Raw genomic sequence first — 20394 nt, 5'->3', positions numbered from 1 at the left:
TCCCCCAATGGATGAATAATAATGCAATGTATTCCTACAAAATGAAAACACGCAGCACAGAGAAGCTTAGTCTGAACATCTTCTTGGTGATACCATTTACAAGCAGAAGATAGACTTTGAGGAGAGCATAGCTACATAAGCTAGGTTAGATCTAGTGACAAATAGGAGGGGACAGAAAAGCTATTAACACCACATCCAGGTGCGATGTTTATCCTCTGGCAGCAGGTCTTTCTAGAAATATAAATTTAAGACGATGACAAGCACCCTCAAATGTTATTGGAAAAACAAAAGCAAATGAAAAGAGCTTTTCTCAAGGGTTTCTCAGCTAAGAATCTGAATTCTCAATGGGAAGAACACTCCCAATGGGTGTAAATTGTACACAAAGTTACCTATACCCTCAGCTAGCCTGGAGGTAGATGTACTATAGTGGCACATTATCATGTTACTCTTCCTGCTTCGCCTCTTTACCAAGGCACAGTAGAAAGCAGTAGAGCCAAGATGTATTAACATCGTCTGCCGTAGTGGGGGAGAGAAATCTCCCACTCCGCCGATCTCTGTCAAAGCCCACAGAGCATCAGCCTTGCGCTAATGTACTGTGTCGCTCCTCCTGGCCAGCTCCACTGGGCATGCGCGAGATCTCACAAGCATTCATTACTAAGTGAAAAACGAGCGCCATGAAATAAATTACATGAATAAATAAATAAATGTGGCACCTAAGAAAAAAATGTAAATAACATTTACATTAAACATTATTTACATTTTTTTCTTAGTGCCACATTTATTTATTCATGTAATTTATTTTATAGCGCTCGTTTTTCACTTATAAATGCTTTACAATATACTGAGCAGCATATGTATACACACACAGCGCAGTTGAATATCACTTTTCATATAAGCATTCATTACTATTATTATCTTTCATTTATAGTGGCGCCACAAGGGTTCCGCAGGACACAAGTACAGAGTACATAAACTGCGAGATCTCCCATGCAGCCCGGAGCCCGGCAGCCACTACAGTGGCTGTTATTGAGGCAAAGACACAAGCAGCTGTCGAAATAGATAGAGGAAATAAACTATAAAGCACAACGGATGATAAAAAAATAAGAATTTACTTACCGATAATTCTATTTCTCATAGTCCGTAGTGGATGCTGGGGACTCCGAAAGGACCATGGGGAATAGCGGCTCCGCAGGAGACTGGGCACAAAAGTAAAAAGCTTTAGGACTACCTGGTGTGCACTGGCTCCTCCCCCTATGACCCTCCTCCAAGCCTCAGTTAGGATACTGTGCCCGGACGAGCGTACACAATAAGGAAGGACTTTGAATCCCGGGTAAGACTCATTACCAGCCACACCAATCACACCGTACAACTTGTGATCTGAACCCAGTTAACAGCATGATAACAGAAGGAGCCTCTGAAAAGATGGCTCACAACAACAATAACCCGATTTTTGTAACAATAACTATGTACAAGTAATGCAGACAATCCGCACTTGGGATGGGCGCCCAGCATCCACTACGGACTATGAGAAATAGAATTATCGGTAAGTAAATTCTTATTTTCTCTAACGTCCTAGTGGATGCTGGGGACTCCGAAAGGACCATGGGGATTATACCAAAGCTCCCAAACGGGCGGGAGAGTGCGGATGACTTTGCAGCACCGAATGAGAGAACTCCAGGTCCTCCTCAGCCAGGGTATCAAATTTGTAGAATTTAGCAAACGTGTTTGCCCCTGACCAAGTAGCTGCTCGGCAAAGTTGTAAAGCCGAGACCCCTCGGGCAGCCGCCCAAGATGAGCCCACTTTCCGTGTGGAATGGGCTTTTACAGATTTTGGCTGTGGCAGGCCTGCCACAGAATGTGCAAGCTGAATTGTACTACAAATCCAACGAGCAATCGTCTGCTTAGAAGCAGGAGCACCCAGCTTGTTGGGTGCATACAGGATAAACAGCGAGTCAGATTTTCTGACTCCAGTCGTCCTGGAAACATATATTTTCAGGGCCTTGACTACGTCCAGCAACTTGGAATCCTCCAAGTCCCTAGTAGCCGCAGGCACCACAATAGGCTGGTTTAAGTGAAATGCTGAAACCACCTTAGGGAGAAATTGAGGACGAGTCTTCAATTCTGCCCTGTCCGTATGAAAAATTAGGTAAGGGCTTTTATAGGATAAAGCCGCCAATTCTGAGACACGCCTGGCTGAAGCCAGGGCTAACAGCATTACCACTTTCCATGTGAGATATTTTAAGTCCACAGTGGTGAGTGGTTCAAACCAATGTGATTTTAGGAATCCCAAAACTACAATCCCAAGGTGCCACTGGAGGCACAAAAGGAGGCTGTATATGCAGTACTCCCTTGACAAACGTCTGAACTTCAGGAACAGAAGCTAGTTCTTTTTGGAAGAATATTGACAGGGCCGAAATTTGAACCTTAATGGACCCTAATTTGAGGCCCATAGACAGTCCTGTTTGCAGGAAATGCAGGAATCGACCCAGTTGAAATTCCTCTGTAGGGGCCTTCCTGGCCTCGCACCACGCAACATATTTACGCCAAATACGGTGATAATGTTGTACGGTTACATCCTTCCTGGCTTTGATCAGGGTAGGGATGACTTCATCCGGAATGCCTTTTTCCTTCAGGATCCGGCGTTCAACCGCCATGCCGTCAAACGCAGCCGCGGTAAGTCTTGGAACAGACATGGTCCCTGGTCTTCCGTGAGCATCTCTTGAATTTCCGGGTACCAAGTCCTTCTTGGCCAATCCGGAGCCACGAGTATAGTCTTTACTCCTCTCCTTCTTATGATTCTCAGTACTTTTGGTATGAGAGGAAGAGGAGGGAACACATACACTGACTGGTACACCTATGGTGTTACCAGAGCGTCCACAGCTATTGCCTGAGGGTCCCTTGACCTGGCGCAATATCTGTCCAGTTTTTTGTTGAGGCGGGACGCCATCATGTCCACCTTTGGTTTTTCCCAACGGTTCACAATCATGTGGAAGACTTCTGGGTGAAGTCCCCACTCCCCCGGGTGAAGATCGTGTCTGCTGAGGAAGTCTGCTTCCCAGTTGTCCACTCCCGGAATGAACACTGCTGACAGTGCTATCACATGATTTTCCGCCCAGCGAAGAATCCTTGCCACTTCCGTCATTGCCCTCCTGCTTCTTGTGCCGCCCTGTCTGTTTACGTGGGCGACTGCCGTGATGTTGTCCGACTGGATCAACACCGGCTGACCCTGAAGCAGATGTCTTGCCTGACTTAGGGCATTGTAAATGGCCCTTAGTTCCAGGATATTTATGTGAAGTGACGTTTCCATGCTTGACCACAAGCCCTGAAAATTTCTTCCCTGTGTGACTGCTCCCCAGCCTCTCAGGCTGGCATCCGTGGTCACCAGGACCCAATCCTGAATGCCGAATCTGCGGCCCTCTAGGAGATGAGCACTCTGTAACCACCACAGGAGAGACACCCTTGTCCTTGGAGACAGGGTTATCCGCTGATGCATTTGAAGATGCGATCCGGACCATTTGTCCAGCAGATCCCACTGAAAAGTTCTTGCGTGGAATCTGCCGAATGGAATCGCTTCGTAAGAAGCCACCATCTTTCCCAGGACCCTTGTGCATTGATGTACTGACACTTGGCCTGGTCTTAGGAGGTTCCTGACTAGGTCGGATAACTCCCTGGCTTTCTCTTCCGGGAGAAACACCTTTTTCTGTACTGTGTCCAGAATCATTCCTAGGAACAGCAGACGTGTCGTCGGAATCAGCTGCGATTTTGGAATATTTAGAATCCATCCGTGCTGTCGTAGTACTACTTGGGATAGTGCTACTCCGACCTCTAACTGTTCTCTGGACCTTGCCCTTATCAGGAGATCGTCCAAGTAAGGGATAATTAAGACGCCTTTTCTTCGAAGAAGAATCATCATTTCGGCCATTACCTTGGTAAAGACCCGGGGTGCCGTGGACAATCCAAACGGCAGCGTCTGAAACTGATAGTGACAGTTCTGTACCACAAACCTGAGGTACCCTTGGTGAGAAGGGCAAATTGGGACATGGAGGTAAGCATCCTTGATGTCCAGAGACACCATATAGTCCTCTTCTTCCAGGTTCGCTATCACTGCTCTGAGTGACTCCATCTTGAACATGAACCTTTTTATGTAAGTGTTCAAGGATTTCAGATTTAAAATGGGTCTCACCGAGCCGTCCGGCTTCGGTACCACAAACAGCGTGGAATAATACCCCTTTCCCTGTTGTAGGAGGGGTACCTTGATTATCACTTGCTGGGAATACAGCTTGTGAATGGCTTCCAATACCGCCTCCCTGTCGGGGGGAGACGTTGGTAAAGCAGACTTCAGGAACCGGCGAGGGGGAGACGTCTCGAATTCCAATTTGTACCCCTGAGATACTATCTGCAGGATCCAGGGGTCCACTTGCGAGTGAGCCCACTGCGCGCTGAAATTCTTGAGACTGGCCCCCACCGTGTCTGAGTCCGCTTGTAAGGCCCCAGCATCATGCTGAGGACTTGGCAGAAGCGGGGGAGGGCTTCTGTTCGTGGGAAGAGGCTGTCTGCTGCAGTCTTTTTCCCCTTCCTCTGCCCCGGGGCAGATATGAGTGGCCTTTTGCCCGCTTGCCCTTATGGGGACGAAAGGACTGAGCCTGAAAGGACGGTATCTTTTTCTGCTGCGAGGTGACTTGGGGTAAAAAGGTGGATTTCCCAGCCGTTGCCGTGGCCACCAGGTCCGATAGACCGACCCCAAATAACTCCTCCCCTTTATACGGCAATACTTCCATATGCCGTTTGGAATCCGCATCACCTGACCACTGTCGCGTCCATAACCCTCTTCTGGCAGAAATGGACATCGCACTTACTCTTGATGCCAGAGTGCAAATATCCCTCTGTGCATCACGCATATATAGAAATGCATCCTTTAAATGCTCTATAGTCAATAATATATTGTCCCTGTCCAGGGTATCAATATTTTCAGTCAGGGAATCCGACCAAGCCACCCCAGCACTGCACATCCAGGCTGAGGCGATTGCTGGTCGCAGTATAATACCAGTATGTGTGTATATACTTTTTAGGATATTTTCCAGCTTCCTATCAGCTGGTTCCTTGAGGGCGGCCGTATCAGGAGACGGTAACGCCACTTGTTTTGATAAGCGTGTGAGCGCCTTATCCACTCTAGGGGGTGTTTCCCAACGCGCCCTAACCTCTGGCGGGAAAGGGTATAATGCCAATAATTTTTTAGAAATTAGCAGTTTTTTATCGGGGGAAACCCACGCTTCATCACACACCTCATTTAATTCATCTGATTCAGGAAAAACTACGGGTAGTTTTTTCACACCCCACATAATACCCTTTTTTGTGGTACTTGTAGTATCAGAAATGTTCAAAACCTCCTTCATTGCCGTGATCATGTAACGTGTGGCCCTACTGGAAAATACGTTTGTTTCCTCACCGTCGACACTGGAGTCAGTGTCCGTGTCAGTGTCTGTATCGACCTGAGGTAACGGGCGTTTTATAGCCCCTGACGGTGTTTGAGACGCCTGTACAGGTATTAACGGATTTGCCGGCTGTCTCATGTCGTCAACAGTCTTTTGTAAAGTGCCGACACTATCACGTAATTCTTTCCATAAGACCATCCAGTCAGGTGTCGACTCCCTAGGGGGTCACATCACTAACACAGGCAATTGCTCCGCCTCCACACCATTTTCCTCCTCATACATGTCGACACAACGTACCGACACACAGCACACACACAGGGAATGCTCTGATAGAGGACAGGACCCCACTAGCCCTTTGGGGAGACAGAGGGAGAGTTTGCCAGCACACACCAGAGCGCTATATATATATATAGGGATAACCTTATATAAGTGTTTTTCCCTAATATAGCTGCTGTATATATTTATATGCCAATTTAGTGCCCCCCCTCTCTTGTTTTACCCTGTTTCTGTAGTGCAGGACTGCAGGGGAGAGTCAGGGAGCCTTCCTCCAACGGAGCTGTGAGGAAAAAATGGCGCCAGTGTGCTGAGGAGATAGGCTCCGCCCCCTTCTCGGCGGCCTTTCTCCCGCTTTTTTATGGAAAAATTGGCAGGGGTTAAATGCATCCATATAGCCCAGGAGCTATATGTGATGTATTTTTTGCCAAAAAAAGGTGTTTTATTGCGTCTCAGGGCGCCCCCCCCAGCGCCCTGCACCCTCAGTGACCGGAGTGTGAAGTGTGCTGAGAGCAATGGCGCACAGCTGCGGTGCTGTGCGCTACCTTATTGAAGACAGGACGTCTTCTGCCGCCGATTTTCCGGACCTCTTCAGTCTTCTGGCTCTGTAAGGGGGCCGGCGGCGCGGCTCTGGGACCCATCCATGGCTGGGCCTGTGATCGTCCCTCTGGAGCTAATGTCCAGTAGCCTAAGAAGCCCAATCCACTCTGCACGCAGGTGAGTTCGCTTCTTCTCCCCTTAGTCCCTCGGTGCAGTGAGCCTGTTGCCAGCAGGTCTCACTGAAAATAAAAAACCTACTTTAAACTTTTACACTAAGCAGCTCAGGAGAGCCCCTTAGCCTGCACCCGTCTCGTTCGGGCACAAAAATCTAACGGAGGCTTGGAGGAGGGTCATAGGGGGAGGAGCCAGTGCACACCAGGTAGTCCTAAAGCTTTTTACTTTTGTGCCCAGTCTCCTGCGGAGCCGCTATTCCCCATGGTCCTTTCGGAGTCCCCAGCATCCACTAGGACGTTAGAGAAATAAAAATGATAATAGAAAAAACGCACCCTTGGCCAAAGCCAACAACAAGGTCTGTGGTGAGGCACTTGTTAATCACATAATAGCACTGGTTACATGAGGACATGTGGTGGACCACAAACAACTGGCACCGAGCCTTGGTACTCAGTAGTTTTGGTGTCTGCACCTTGACTAGAGCTATGGTGGAAACAAATCTGTCTTCCACAAGTGGAAAGTACTGTACATATAATGCACTGGAGCCCCACAACTTTCCTTTCCCATAGGCTAAAGACCTATGCGCTGTCTATGATGCCGTCGGGACACTGAAAGTATCTCCTAAAGGCATGGTGTGCCACAGTAGGAGTGGATGGTTGAGGGAAGTATACAAGTCATTACACTCTGATGGACTGCCAGGTTTCAGGGCAGGGCAGGAAACAGCACCATCAGCCAGTAGTCATATGTCTTTACCAAACAGAAAGGAAAGAAAGGGGATGATCTTAGGACACAGAAGGAGAGTATACACGGACAAACAATTGCTTACTTATATACATATAGGACTTGGCACCAGGAGGACACAGAGCTGAACCAGAGGCACATGCTATAGGCTCTGGCTCAGTGACCATACAGCATAATACGCTTTATAAAGCATTAAGGAGAAATTGCAGTTATGGTCAGCTGCCAGATCTGATCATTTTTCTTTTAATGTAGTATTTCAGCTTCAAGGAAACTGCACGACTTCTGCCCAAGGCCGCAATTTAAGTTTATTGTGAGTATTAAGATTTAAAAAGTTCCATACTCAGCTGCGGAAGGGTTAGGGTTAAAATACTGTGATCCGTCTGCATTCTGAGCTTTGGGATTCTGACAATCGTGTTCTCGACCGCTGGTATTTTCATAACAACCCATTTACACCCTGTACTCTATTTGGTAAGAAATACCTTTCACCATATGATAAAAAAAAACGAAAACAAAAATGAAGCACCCTTTTAAACATGACATAAAATAATGATTAGGGACGTACAATAAATGTAACAATAGGTGTGTAAGCTAAAAGCAGGTCAAGGTCAGCTCATTTCTTACAGGCCCAACATGGCAGCCTACACACTGTATACAGCTGTGCCCCTCATACACCTATCCTTACTGCGCCATATAGCGTGTGACTTAGATGTTCAGTCAAGGTAATGCCCATGCCTGCTTACTTACTCTTGAATGTTACGTCTTCACTTGCTAATAGTTTACCAAGTACACAGGATTAGTATATTTGTTGCAAAGGAATGGTCGTAAAGATGCAGATTAAAGCGCATTTTACGAAACAGTCAAATGGCGCCGCTTAGTCAAAAAAGCCTGTGACATGCCAAATAGGTTTGAGGTTAGGTTATGTGGACACACCGGTAGTAGAGAATAACAAATGGCAAGCTGAACATATACACTGCATCATCTGGTATAACCTCTTACTATCTCATACTAGTACCATATAGCAGATAGGCTAGTCTCACCTGCTGAGGGGCACGGCCAATAAAAGATTTAGGGTCAAGTAGCTGATCCAGTTGAGAGTGTATGGGAGCAAAGTAGGGATCAGATCGGATTCTGTGGATCAGGTCATTGTCTCCGCCCTCCTGCTTTACTACAGAAGCAGCCTGCTGAGATAGCACTCGGATCCGTTCATGGCAGTCCTAATGCAGAAGGAGAATTCAGAGAAAAGGTCACGTCTATATACAGTATCTGTGTGAGCAATTCTAAAGGTCACAAAAAATACTGTGAACATAAACTTTGGTGAAATATTAGAACGGTGAGCAGGATTAAAGTTAGGAAGGAAAAGGCAACGTGGATACGACTAACCTGCCTGTTCCCTCCATTCTTCACCATTGCCATAATCACGTTCTCGGTGGCCATGAAGGGAAGCTCCTGGCGGATTCGCCTTTCAATCACCTGCGCCAGAAAGAGGATGTTATCAGCCCAACTTATTCAGAGTACTTCTATTAAGCATTGGAAGACACTCAGCATCCCGACGTCGGTATGGTGATCGTCAGGACCACAACCCGTCAAATCGTATAGGTGAAAGGGAAAGCAACAGTTTGGGTGAAATTAAGAAAACCATTAACCACACGTACATATCACAGATAACCCTATGGTGCTTGGTAATGATGTATGGCATATCTATTCAGTGGTGATGTCTGTCTGTCAAGCACTCCCAGAAGTATTGGTGTGAATATTGGTTAAAGAGGAGTCATTAGGTATACAAAGGGAGACGTTGCCCATAACAACCAGCTTTTAATTGTCGTTTTAGAGACTGCGGTGAATAAATAACAAGAAGTTGATCGGTTGCTATGGGCAACAGCTCTACATTTGCTCTCAGAAAAGTGTGATACATGTCCTCCCCCTTTGTTCTGCATTTGATGAATTAAAACCGTTCTGCCACCACATACTGTATGGAAAACAGTAGACATTACTGTTAGTTCTGCTCATTTATATCCAAATGTGTTTGTGTAAGTACAGGTCCTCTAGCGCCCTCTATCTCCTTAAGAATGTATCTGCTCACGGTCACACGTTTAAGTAAATTAACTGAATGCATATTGCTAAAGACAAAATCAAACTACAGTAAATGCTTCAGCAAACCTGTTTCACACTGATGCTACACAACGTGGAATATTTTACCTTTGGATAAACCACAAGCCCCTCAGAGATATTCTGCAAAGTGCTGAGAACAATGTCTGCTGTCAGAAAGGCTTCAGCCAAAGAAACTCGCCTGTAGAGACCAGAAACATATTCAGACACTTCTCTAGTAGACATGATGGCAAAACAGGCTCATAACTCAGTGAAAGGGACAGTTCAAGGATACCCATATTAGTTAGTCAAAGTAAAAGCTATTAGCTATATACGCACAGGGCTAATTCATAGCTCTCTATGGTAATTCAGCAGGATGTGTCTATTACAAGTAGGCGTCTTTTGCTGCAGTAGTGAACCGACCTGCATCCTAGGATATGATCACTGACTCTCCATCGGGCAGCTTGCGGAACCCATGGAGAAGGGCAAGCTGCCCATCTCAGAGGCCAGGGAATCATCCTTGGTCTTTTCTCTTCCCCCTAAACGGCGGCGACATGCCTCTGTTTTCACAAACAGTGCCCGTTGCCACCCCAAAATGGCATCAGACTGTCAATCACTGACAATCTGATGCTGGTCTGCTTCCTACATCGCGGGACCTGTTCACGCATGCGCAGAATGCGTCTTGCAGATGCATAAAGTACCGAACATCTTTGCGCATCAGGAAGCAGGTCTAACGGGATGTGAATGGAGGCTTGTGTACAGGTCGCATTGTTTTTGTTATCTCTACATAACAAACTTTTATTCTTAAGAAGGATAGTTGTGGGGTCATTATCTTTGTGGCCATCCTTCTTAGGTTTCTGGAGATGCTGGTACCTGTTGGCACTGTCATCCAGGGTGCGTTCAAACCACTGCACAGAAGCTGTCTGTAGTGGGTTCATAATAAGCGTCATGAGGTGGCGAGCCAGGCTGCAGCAACGTTCAGAACGCATGGGATTTCTCTTGTAGGGCATTGCACTAGATCCTGCAAGATGAGCAGAGAATATTACTACAGATGTGCACTGAATTTCTGGTGAACACTACAGTCCTATAGCACGGAACCAGCACACAATTTTAAGACTTTAAACATCCATTAAATCCAAAGGATAAAAAAAAAAAAAAAAAGCTAAAGATAAGTTCTACCTAATTCTTATAGCAAGAAATCAGAACACAGCCCAAATAGGAGAGAGCCAACCAAGAACAAGCTTATAAAGGGAAACCTGTCTGCCAATCAAACACATTCCAGGGCTTTGGTGGAAAGGATTTAGAGGGTTATTCAGAGATGGATGTAGATCTTGCTTAGGCTCCATCTGCTCACTTGCTGGGGGCTGTCCAGCATGTGCTTGATACCGCCCCACAATGCGTTCATAGCATGGATTTGAGGTCAACCCCTGCCTGCGCAGCCTTACTGGAAAAAAATGGCACCAGCCGAGAAAAAAAATGGAGCCAGGCTGCACAGGCAGATAGTCCGGCACCACTTTTTTTTTTCTTGGAGCATAAAACATTCACCCAAAAACGATCCAGACACCTGCATGTCTGGACATTGCACGCAAAACACCGCTTTGACCCCCCCCCCCCCCCCCTCTTGGCGCAGACCCCACTGGATGCAACCACTGCGTGCGAATGCATTCAGGTCAGAATAGCCCCCTTAGTGCTGAAATGTGACAAAACCCATATTTCTCCTTCTGATTAAATAGGCATTACAGATGCAGACATCCCAAATCCCTAAACACATTCTCACAAGAAACAACTCCTGAAACACATCCTTTCCCAGGCACGGAAACAACCTTTGCTGTATACAACTGACCATGTCACAACTTTCACATCTGGCCAGCAACGCATAAATCAATCAGATGAAAATACAGGCCTGCCCAGGCGAGAGAGGACTTGCATACAAGCAGCTAGGCCTATTTAATAGGTTCATGTGGACTACCAATGGTCTTTCCTTTTTGCAGTGCACTGCAAAACCTATACAAGTAACGCAGATCCTAAGAGAACTAAACAGATACAACAGACTGATGCGGAAGAAAAACCTGTGACAATACTAAGAAAAGTAAAAGTCAAATGATCATCAAATAAGGACTCTAAGGGCCTAATTCTGAGTTGATCGCAGCAGCAATTTTGTTAGCAGTTGGGCAAAACCATGTGCACTGCGGGGGAGGCAGATTTAACATGTGCAGAGAGAGTTAGATTTGGGTGTGGTGTGTTCAAACTGAAATCTAAATTGCAGTGTAAAAATAAAGCAGCCAGTATTTACCCTGCACAGAAACAAAATAATCCACCCAAATCTAACTCTCTCTGCAAATGTTATATCTGCCCCCCTGCAGTGCACATGGTCTTGCCCAATTGCTAACAAACTTGCTGCTGCGATCAACTCAGAATTACCGGGTGGTCTTCAGTATGCAGACTGACGGGATCCCGGCGCACAGTATACCGGCGCCGGGATCCCGACAGCCGGCATACCGACACTTATTCTCCCTCGTGGGGGTCCACGACCCCCCTGGAGGGAGAATAAAATAGTGTGGCGCGCGTAGCCCATAGCGTGGCGAGCGCAGCGAGCCCGCAAGGGGCTCATTTGCGCTCGCCACACTGTCGGTAAGCCGGCGGATGGGCTCCCGGCGCCGGTATGCTGGTCGCCGGGAGCCCGACCGCCGACATATCGTAGTGAACCCGAATTACCCCCTAAATACACAGAAGAGAGGAAAATGTAATGGTGCACATACACTTGTGAGATATTAGGTGCTATCCTTCGATTTCGACCGCATCCGTGAGAGAAATCGAAGGATTGTATGCACATTTAAGGTACCGTGAGACGCGATGCACGTGCACGCCGCTCGAATGTCCCGTCTCATTATAGTATGTGCTGCACCTAATATTTCTCGCATCGCAGTGCGATAGCATGTGTTTTTTTTAACACATGCAATATATCGGACTGCGATGTGCGATGGGCACCCGCTCGCACTCGGCAGTGACGTGCCCATCACGTGATTACCATGCGATCTATTGCATGGTAATCACTCTGGCAGTTCACCTGAACTGCCGGTGCGATGCCCCGCGATGTTGCGTCGCGGGGCATCGCACAAGTGTATGGGGGCCATAAGAGGTATTTTTCAAATGAACAAAAGCAGAATAATAATGCATAATCATATTCTTCATCCACTGTTCAAAAAATGCAATTGGAGCCATTAAAACAAAAACTAAATAAATAAATAAATAAAATATTCATCCTCTCAGCAGGTTCTTCTGGTTGCCAGGATCCAGCCGCTGACCGAGAGTAACCTCACCGCTGACCGCAAAGTTCCCACCATTGAAGATAATGGAGCTGCATAGTGCTATGCGCCGTCTGACAGCTAAGACACACACAGCCAATCAGGAGAGTGCCACGACGTGGCGCTCCCTGATTGGCTGAAGCGACTCTCTTTGACAGGAGTCACGGGGGGTCTCAGTAGTCGGGGAAAGGGGTCCCATGTGTAAACATGGGACCCCTTTCAGTGCGTGGATCGGGTTTTGCGTTTTATTTTTTGCCAAGTACGTGGATTACAAAAAAGAAGAAGACAGATCTACACTGGATTTTGGGGAGTATAATTTTATTTTTAGGTACCCTGTGGATTCTACTTGGAGAAGTGGACCGAGTCGGCGTGTGAACATAGGTAAGTATGTGTGTGTCGGCGTGCATGTATGTAATAAAGTTTTACTATCATGGTGTCTGTGTACTGTTTTTATTTGGGTATTTTTTTTGCAGTAGAACTACAGGTACCAGTGGGCCCGTTTTCCCCCCGCATGCTGGTACTTGTGGTTCTCCAAGTACCATCTTGCGGGGGAGGCTTGCTGGGACTTGTAGTTCTGCTACAAAAATCAATACTCTTTATTTTGTCACTTGGCTATCAGCCTCCCATCCGCAGCCCTTGGATGGGGGGGGAGACAGCCTCGGGCTTCACCCCTGGCCCCTGGGTGGCTGGAGGGGGGGGGGGCTTGATTTAAGGGGTCCCCACTCCTCCAGGGTACCCCGGCCAGGGGTGACTAGTTGGGGATTTAATGCCACGGCCGCAGGGACCGGTATAAAAGTGTCCCCAGCTGTGGCATTATCTCTCCAGCTAGTGGAGCCCGATGCTGGTGTGAAAAATACGAGGGACCCCTACGTCTTTTGTCCCCCGTATTTTTTGCACCAGGACCGGACGCAGAGCCCGGTGCTGGTTGTGAAAATACGGGGGATCCCCTGTCATTCCCCCCCCCCCCTTATTTTTACAACCAGGACCGGCTCAAAGAGCCCGAGGCTGGTTATGCTTAGGAGGGGGGACCCCACGTATTTTTTTTCACGATTTTTAACCCATTCCCACCCCTTCCCACTGAACAACATGCTCTGATCTCTCCATATTATTTTAGTCAGTAAAAAAAAAATATTCTTTTAAAATATATATAAATAATACTTGTGGCTCCTAATAGACAAACCAAGTACATAATCCCTTCTAATATAAAATAGATATGCTATTAGCAATAAATAAAAAACACAAAAAAAACATGTTTTTAAAAATTTGTATTAGATCCCGCCAGTAAAATGAGGTGGACTGAAATTTGACGAAATGACTGTCGAAAAGCACTGTTGTCGAATCAACATTCTTCAATTGAATATACTTTTGTCGAAAAGCCGCATTTTGACCATTGCAGACATGTCGAATTTTGAAAATGTCGATTTGCAAAAAGTCGAATCTGTATTGCATTGTCAAATCCAATTCGACAGTTTTTTTTTGTCGAAAATGCCCCGTTTTTCGACATTTTCATGAGTTCGACCGCAATTGCATATACCTATATGAGTCTTAAGTGGAGCGAGGAAGAGTTTAACACTACTCTATCTTACACAAAGCCAACACAAATCTTATAGTTCCCCCAAAGCAGAAGGAGAAAATGCCTATTGCTATAAGGTACTTGAGGAGCATAGTAAGCACCATCCAATCTATATTTAGATTACTGAGTCACAGTAAAACTTATGATTTTATTAAAGGGCAGCAAAAATGCAATTAAAATGAATTATGATTAAAAAAAAACATTAGATTTAAAAAAGTTACTCTGAATGTGAATTGCCTATGAGAAAGTAATACATGCGGTGCTTGGCCCCTGTGCAGTAGGACGTATCTAGAGAAGGTCAGAGTGCACTTTGCAGGTGTACATCTTGTAACAGAGGAAGCCTCCCATTAATGGACACTATGGGGTCTATTCAATTAGTGTAGAAATTTCCGACAAGTTGGAAAAACGGCACTTTGACTTTTTTAGGTCGAATCCAGATTCGACCTATTCAATTCTAGTGCTGTTTTTCCGACTTGTCGGAAAACACGTGGATCGGCGGATCAGCCGGGGATCCACGATTTTTGTAGAATTTGCAGGCGTTTCCATGCTTTTTGCCCATTTTCGACATTGCCGCTTCAACTTAAGAAAAGATGGATCGGCATTGTCGAAAACTGGCAAAAACCTGTCAGAAATGCCCGCAAGTTGAATAGTGCAGTGTCGTATCCTATCCGTCGGAGCAGATCCGACACGAATTGAATATACCCCTATCGCTGGGATGTAATGAAGTCTGAAATTGGCGGCCATGCGGGATGCTGGCCAAACACGTACATTTTTTTTTAAAGGAGCAGTCATTTACAAGGCATGGTTTAGCCTTGTATATGATTGCCCCTTTAAAAAAAAAATGGCAGAGTTCGGCCTGCATCCCACATGGTCGCCGAACTCTGACTTCATTACATCCCGCTCAATGAGATTACTAAATTTGGCTACATAACTGAATCAGATTGGAGGAACCTTAGTGATATCACTGGGTCCTTTGACTCCATGGGGGAGATTCAGATGTTTGAAAAGTCCGTTGGGAGTCTGTTTTTTCCTATCTAATAGACAGGAAAAAACAGACTCCCAACTGATTTTTCAAACATTTGAATCACCCCCCCATAAGTCTCAGATCCAAAAGTGCTGGTGAACATTCTTCCAAAGTTCTGCAATATAGTGGGGCCAAATAAACCCACAAGTGTTATTTTCAGCAACTCTTCGATTTAATTTGAAATGTGCAGTTGATCCCATCGTATGTTTCCATTCTCTCAAGAGCTCTTAAGTACTCTTGACTACACAGATGTGGCTAGCAGGTGGATAATGGGGGTCATTCCGAGTTGATCGGTAGCTGCCGTTGTTCACAGCGCAGCGATCAGGCTAAAAATCTGCATTTCTGCGCATGCACCGCAATGCGCACGCGTGACGTCCAGGTACAAAGTCCTTTGTGGTTTTGCACAGGTTCTAGCGAAGCTTTCAGTCGCACGGCACAACGCAAGAAGATTGACAGGAAGGGGGCGTTTCTGGTTATCAACTGACCGTTTTCAGGGAGTGTTTGGAAAAACGCAGGCGTGCCGGGGAAAACACAGGCGTGGCAGGGCGAACGCAGGGGGTGTGTGTGACGTCAAAAGCCATCCCACCAACATTAGAAACAACGCACACGAAGAGTAAGTCCAGGGCTGGTCTTGTTCTGCACAAAATGTTTTTGCAGGCGCTCTGCTGCACAGGCGTTCACACTTCTGCAAATCGAAAATACACTCCCAGGTGGGCGGCAACAATCCGTTTGCACGGCTGCTAAAAACTGCTAGCGAGCCATCAACTCGGAATGACCCCCAATGTGTCCACTGGATCCTCAATTGGATTTGCAAAGGATCCTGAAATATAATTTGTCCTTATTTGCATCTAACTGACATTTGTCCTTATTTGCATCTAATTCAGAGGCTTCTGATATCTCTCGAGACACTACCTAACAAACAAACTACTACAACAACAACAACAAAAATCTGTTCCCAAAGTCATAGAAGACCTGAAGTTACCTAGGGTCATATATTGGGGGAGGGCCTAGACTGCACACCCTGTTTAAATAAGAGGTGCTGCCATCCTGAGACTTGTAGTGCCACACACAAAGAAGGGGAATGCATGTGAACTCTCTAAACATTACTAATCAGAACTATAATAAATTTAGCATCAATTAAAAGTGAGGTTCTTTGCATAATTTTAGCCAAAGGTAAGGGCCTACCTTACGCATACAGATACCTCATCATCGGGTAGGTCCTTAACATTCTAAAGGTTCAAGTCCAGGGAGTAGGACACCCACCGGCCGGTCCAACTAAACCACCCCAAGGCACCTCACCAGTGAAAGATAGCAAGTAAAGTGACATGTTAAGTATGAAAAAGCAGCTACTATGAGTGAGTGAGTGAGTGAGAGAGAGTGTGTGAGTGTGTGAGTGAGTGAGTGAGTGAGTGAGTGAGTGTGTGTGTGTGTGTGTGTGTGTGTGTGTGTGTATTAGGGCCATGTCACACTGGTGATGCTCTAGAATACGGGACCAGTAAAAACAGAATAAAAGAAAAGACAAAAAAAAAAAAAGAGAAAGAAAATATTGATTTTTATCTACCAACTTAAAAGGTTATTCTCTATAGTGAAAAGGATATTTCTAGCACTTGTGGGTTTCTTACATATTTTATGCTTTTTAAATGGTTGACCATTTTTTGGGCAATAGCTACAGTAGGACTCACCAATTTGTTCCTTTTCAAATGGCTCCTCGACCTCTTTCAAATTGGCCAGCAAACGAATATCAGTACAAATCTATGGAAAAGAAGAGGTTTTATTTTAAATGGACATTTTACATTATTATCTCCATTCTTGCTCCTGGAATAGGATGGCACATGTTCTTACACCTCCAGATGAATAAGCACATAAATCATTAACTATGTGGATTCTGCAGATGTGACCTCATACATCTTGCCTCAATATGCCACGCAGGAGGAGATGCCAGGCGGGAGAGAGCCGACAAGTCCCAGGCAACTCCATTAGCGTCAAGTGTCTTTTTTTTTTTTTTTTTACCGAAACTGCATCTTATTCACATCGCTGTGCGAATAGGACGCACAAGCAGCTTATGACAGATACAAGTATGCAGCATGCCTATACTCTGTGTGCATCTGCATACAACATAGTACGTTACAGTGTTTACTAGGAAAACACTATAATATAGCATTTGGTATGCAGATATAGCTGTAGAACGCAGATAATAAAGGCATGCCGCATATAATTTATTCAGCATAAGCTGCTTGTGCGTCCGATTTGCATGACGATGCAATAAAGACGTATTTTAATTGAAAAAGTCGCACAAAAACCCGCTCAATGCTACCAAGTTATGCCACGGCATGATGTGACTGGAAGGTCTGCTTAATGTGCCAGGAGGCTATAATGTATGTGGACACATCTGTATACAAAAATACTGTATATTGATACTATAAAGTGGCATAGGATTATAACTCTTTACCTTAAACTTAAATTCAGCTAAGAATCAAAAACAAAACATCTATCTGAAAATTAATAAAAAAAATAAATAAATGAAGAAAAAGCCCCAATAAAATTATAACCATTAAATAATTTTACCAGATTACAAAATTAGACGGTCTGCAAAGAACCATAATGAAGGCAGATGTATTAAGCCTGGAGAAGTGATAAAGAAGTGATAAGTGGAAGGCTCTAATGCGTCAGCTCCTAACTGCATTTTTCAAACACGTAATGATTGGCTGGTGTGTTATCACCTTGCACTTATCACTGCTTTATCACTTCTCCAGGCTTATTACATCTCAGGATACCTGGTTTGGCCTTTCAAATCATTACTGCTTTAAATTACAGGTTCTATCAGAGATCAAGCCTGTTCACGGAACTCGCACCCCATTACACATATCTCGATACTCAGAATATTTCATCCTCTTGCTGCGTGTAAAGGTGGGTACACACTTGCCGATAAAGTAAACAATGTCGCTCATTTCCACCTTCCTGAGCGACGTCATTTACCATATTGACTAGTGTTGTATGCTGCCGAAAGATGAGCGGCCCCGGCCCATTAACAACCCTCGTAGTCGGCCATGCACGCAGCTTAATTTGGACTGTCGTCCAAAAACTGCATGCACGGCCCGGCCGCGGCGTGATGTCACTGAACGATATTGTTTGCATATATCGCTCAGTGTGCATGCACTGCCGACAACCACCCAGGCAGGGAAGGGAGCACATCGCCTAGTGTGTACCAACCCTTAAGGCCCGTATTCACGGGCCGATGTGGGAGAGATGTGTGCTGAGCGAACCACTCAGCACACATCTTTTCCACCGCTCAGCACAGCGCGATGTGTGCTGAGTGTGCGGGGGGGGGGGAGGAAGCGACATGCTAGATTGGCCTGCATGACAGGTCAATCTAGCACCAGCAATAGCGATGCGCGGGGCTGCACATCGCTATCGCTGTGAGGGGTACACACAGAGCGATCATGCTTGAAATGTAAGCAATCTAGTCAGATTGCTTAGATTATCGCTCCGTGAGTACCCCCCTTTACTTTAGTTGGGCAATATATTGTAAATACTTGCATGCTTGACCTAACTTCTGTACACCATGCCATAGATAACAAGAGAGAGATAACACATTCTCAGCAGGACCGCATTGTCTTTCCTTTTGTATCACAGCAGGAAGGCATGTACTACATAAACAAATAAAGCAAAGGACAGTCTCAGAAACTGACCAGGAAGTAAATATTTTTAGATAGGAGTCACCAAAGACAAAACAAAAAAATATTTTAAATGCTGTGCATTGTGTGTTTAAATGCTGTGCATTCAGGTCAGCGACAGGGAACCAGATATAGTTTGGGGCCCTCTAACATTCAGAAGGGGCCACACATTGTTCTTAATAGCAAGCTAATTTAAGACATTTAATCAATGAGACAACTATCTGAAATAACATCAGTAGGCCTTTTAAACAAGCATTATAAGTTATGGAAACTGGACCCATCGCCATCTCTCAGATTATTCAAATATCCTACAGTATCTACTTCTATATCATTTATTTTAAACACATTTCCTTCCTTATAGGGATCTAATAAGATAATACTTTCTATATTGTCACCAATTTTTATCACTGTTTTAAATTGTCTAGAATATGTTATCAGCAGCTCAATAGCATAAAACTTCACAATCATCATGCCATATTACAATGCCCATTGTAAGCAGCGAAAACCTCTAACTACAGAATCAGTACGTGATTCCGGCGGTCAGGAGACCGATGCCAGGAACCAGTCAGCCGGAATCCCGGCAGCGAGAGCAGCGCGTCCCCTCTCGGGCCCGCCACACTTCGGGCCCGGTGGCGAGCGCCACCGGGGGCGATGTGGACCACTACCCCTCCAGGGGTGACGTGGACCACTACCCGAGGGGGAATAGGTGGGTTATGCCGGGACTGCGTTCCCCAGCATTTCACCGGCTGTCAGGATTCCAGCGTCTGTATCCTGATCGCCAGGATCCTGACAGCTGAGATGGTGAATGCAACCCCTAACTACAACTAGCTACAAGTAAAGAAGGAAAAGAAACTCTCTTGTTTGGAGCACTCAGTCTATGAAAAAGTAAGATTTTAAACCTACCGGTAAATCTTTTTCTCCTAGTCCGTACAGGATGCTGGGGACTCCGTAAGGACCATGGGGTATAGACGGGCTCCGCAGGAGACATGGGCACCTATAAAGAACTTTTAGTATGGGTGTGCACTGGCTCCTCCCTCTATGCCCCTCCTCCAGACCTCAGTTAGAGAACTGTGCCCAGAGGAGATGGACAATATGAGGAAAGGATTTTGTTAACCTAAGGCAGGGGTGGGGAACCTCCGGCCCACGGGCCGTATAAGGCCCGCGAAGCCGTTTGGTCCGGCCCACCCGCTCCTCTCAGTGAGACACGCCGCCACACAGTCCGGCGGCAGCGTGTCTCAGCTGTCACCACACGGAGGAGAGCGCGGCTATTGTCGGGCGGCGGCGTGTAGGACTTGAAACCAGCCGCCGGTTCGTGAGCCAATCAGAGCTCTCGGACCGGCAGCCAATCAGGAGCCGCGGCTGCCGGTCCGCGCTCTCTGATTGGCTCTCGAACCGGCGGCTGGTTTCAAGTCTTACACGCCGCCGCCCAACATAGCCGCGCTCTCCTCCGTGTACCCGCCGAAAGGACGGGGGGGGGGGGGGGGGGGGGGGGGTGTCATCTGTATACCTGGCACTGTGGGGGTCATCTGTATACCTGGCACTGTGGGGGCCATCTGTATAGCTGGCACTGTGGGGG

At 46.2% G+C, this 20394-nt stretch overlaps 1 protein-coding gene across 1 annotated transcript in view; it reads right to left on the bottom strand.

Annotated features, from left to right (window-relative positions):
- ADSL (adenylosuccinate lyase) overlaps positions 1-20394 on the bottom strand; it is a 124168-nt gene that overhangs the window by 1099 nt on the left and 102675 nt on the right. The window contains exons 8-12 of the mRNA XM_063940729.1: positions 16827-16896; positions 10116-10263; positions 9354-9444; positions 8538-8627; positions 8195-8371 (exon numbers count right to left, since the gene is read on the bottom strand). Coding sequence (XP_063796799.1) covers positions 8195-8371; positions 8538-8627; positions 9354-9444; positions 10116-10263; positions 16827-16896 — 576 coding nt within the window. The remainder of the gene's footprint in view (positions 1-8194; positions 8372-8537; positions 8628-9353; positions 9445-10115; positions 10264-16826; positions 16897-20394) is intronic.

The sequence above is a fragment of the Pseudophryne corroboree genome, chromosome 9 (assembly GCF_028390025.1).
Source record: "Pseudophryne corroboree isolate aPseCor3 chromosome 9, aPseCor3.hap2, whole genome shotgun sequence".
NCBI classification, from domain to species: domain Eukaryota; kingdom Metazoa; phylum Chordata; class Amphibia; order Anura; family Myobatrachidae; genus Pseudophryne; species Pseudophryne corroboree.
Note: the sequence above shows the minus strand (reverse complement) of the source record. Positions and strands in the feature narration are given on the sequence as shown.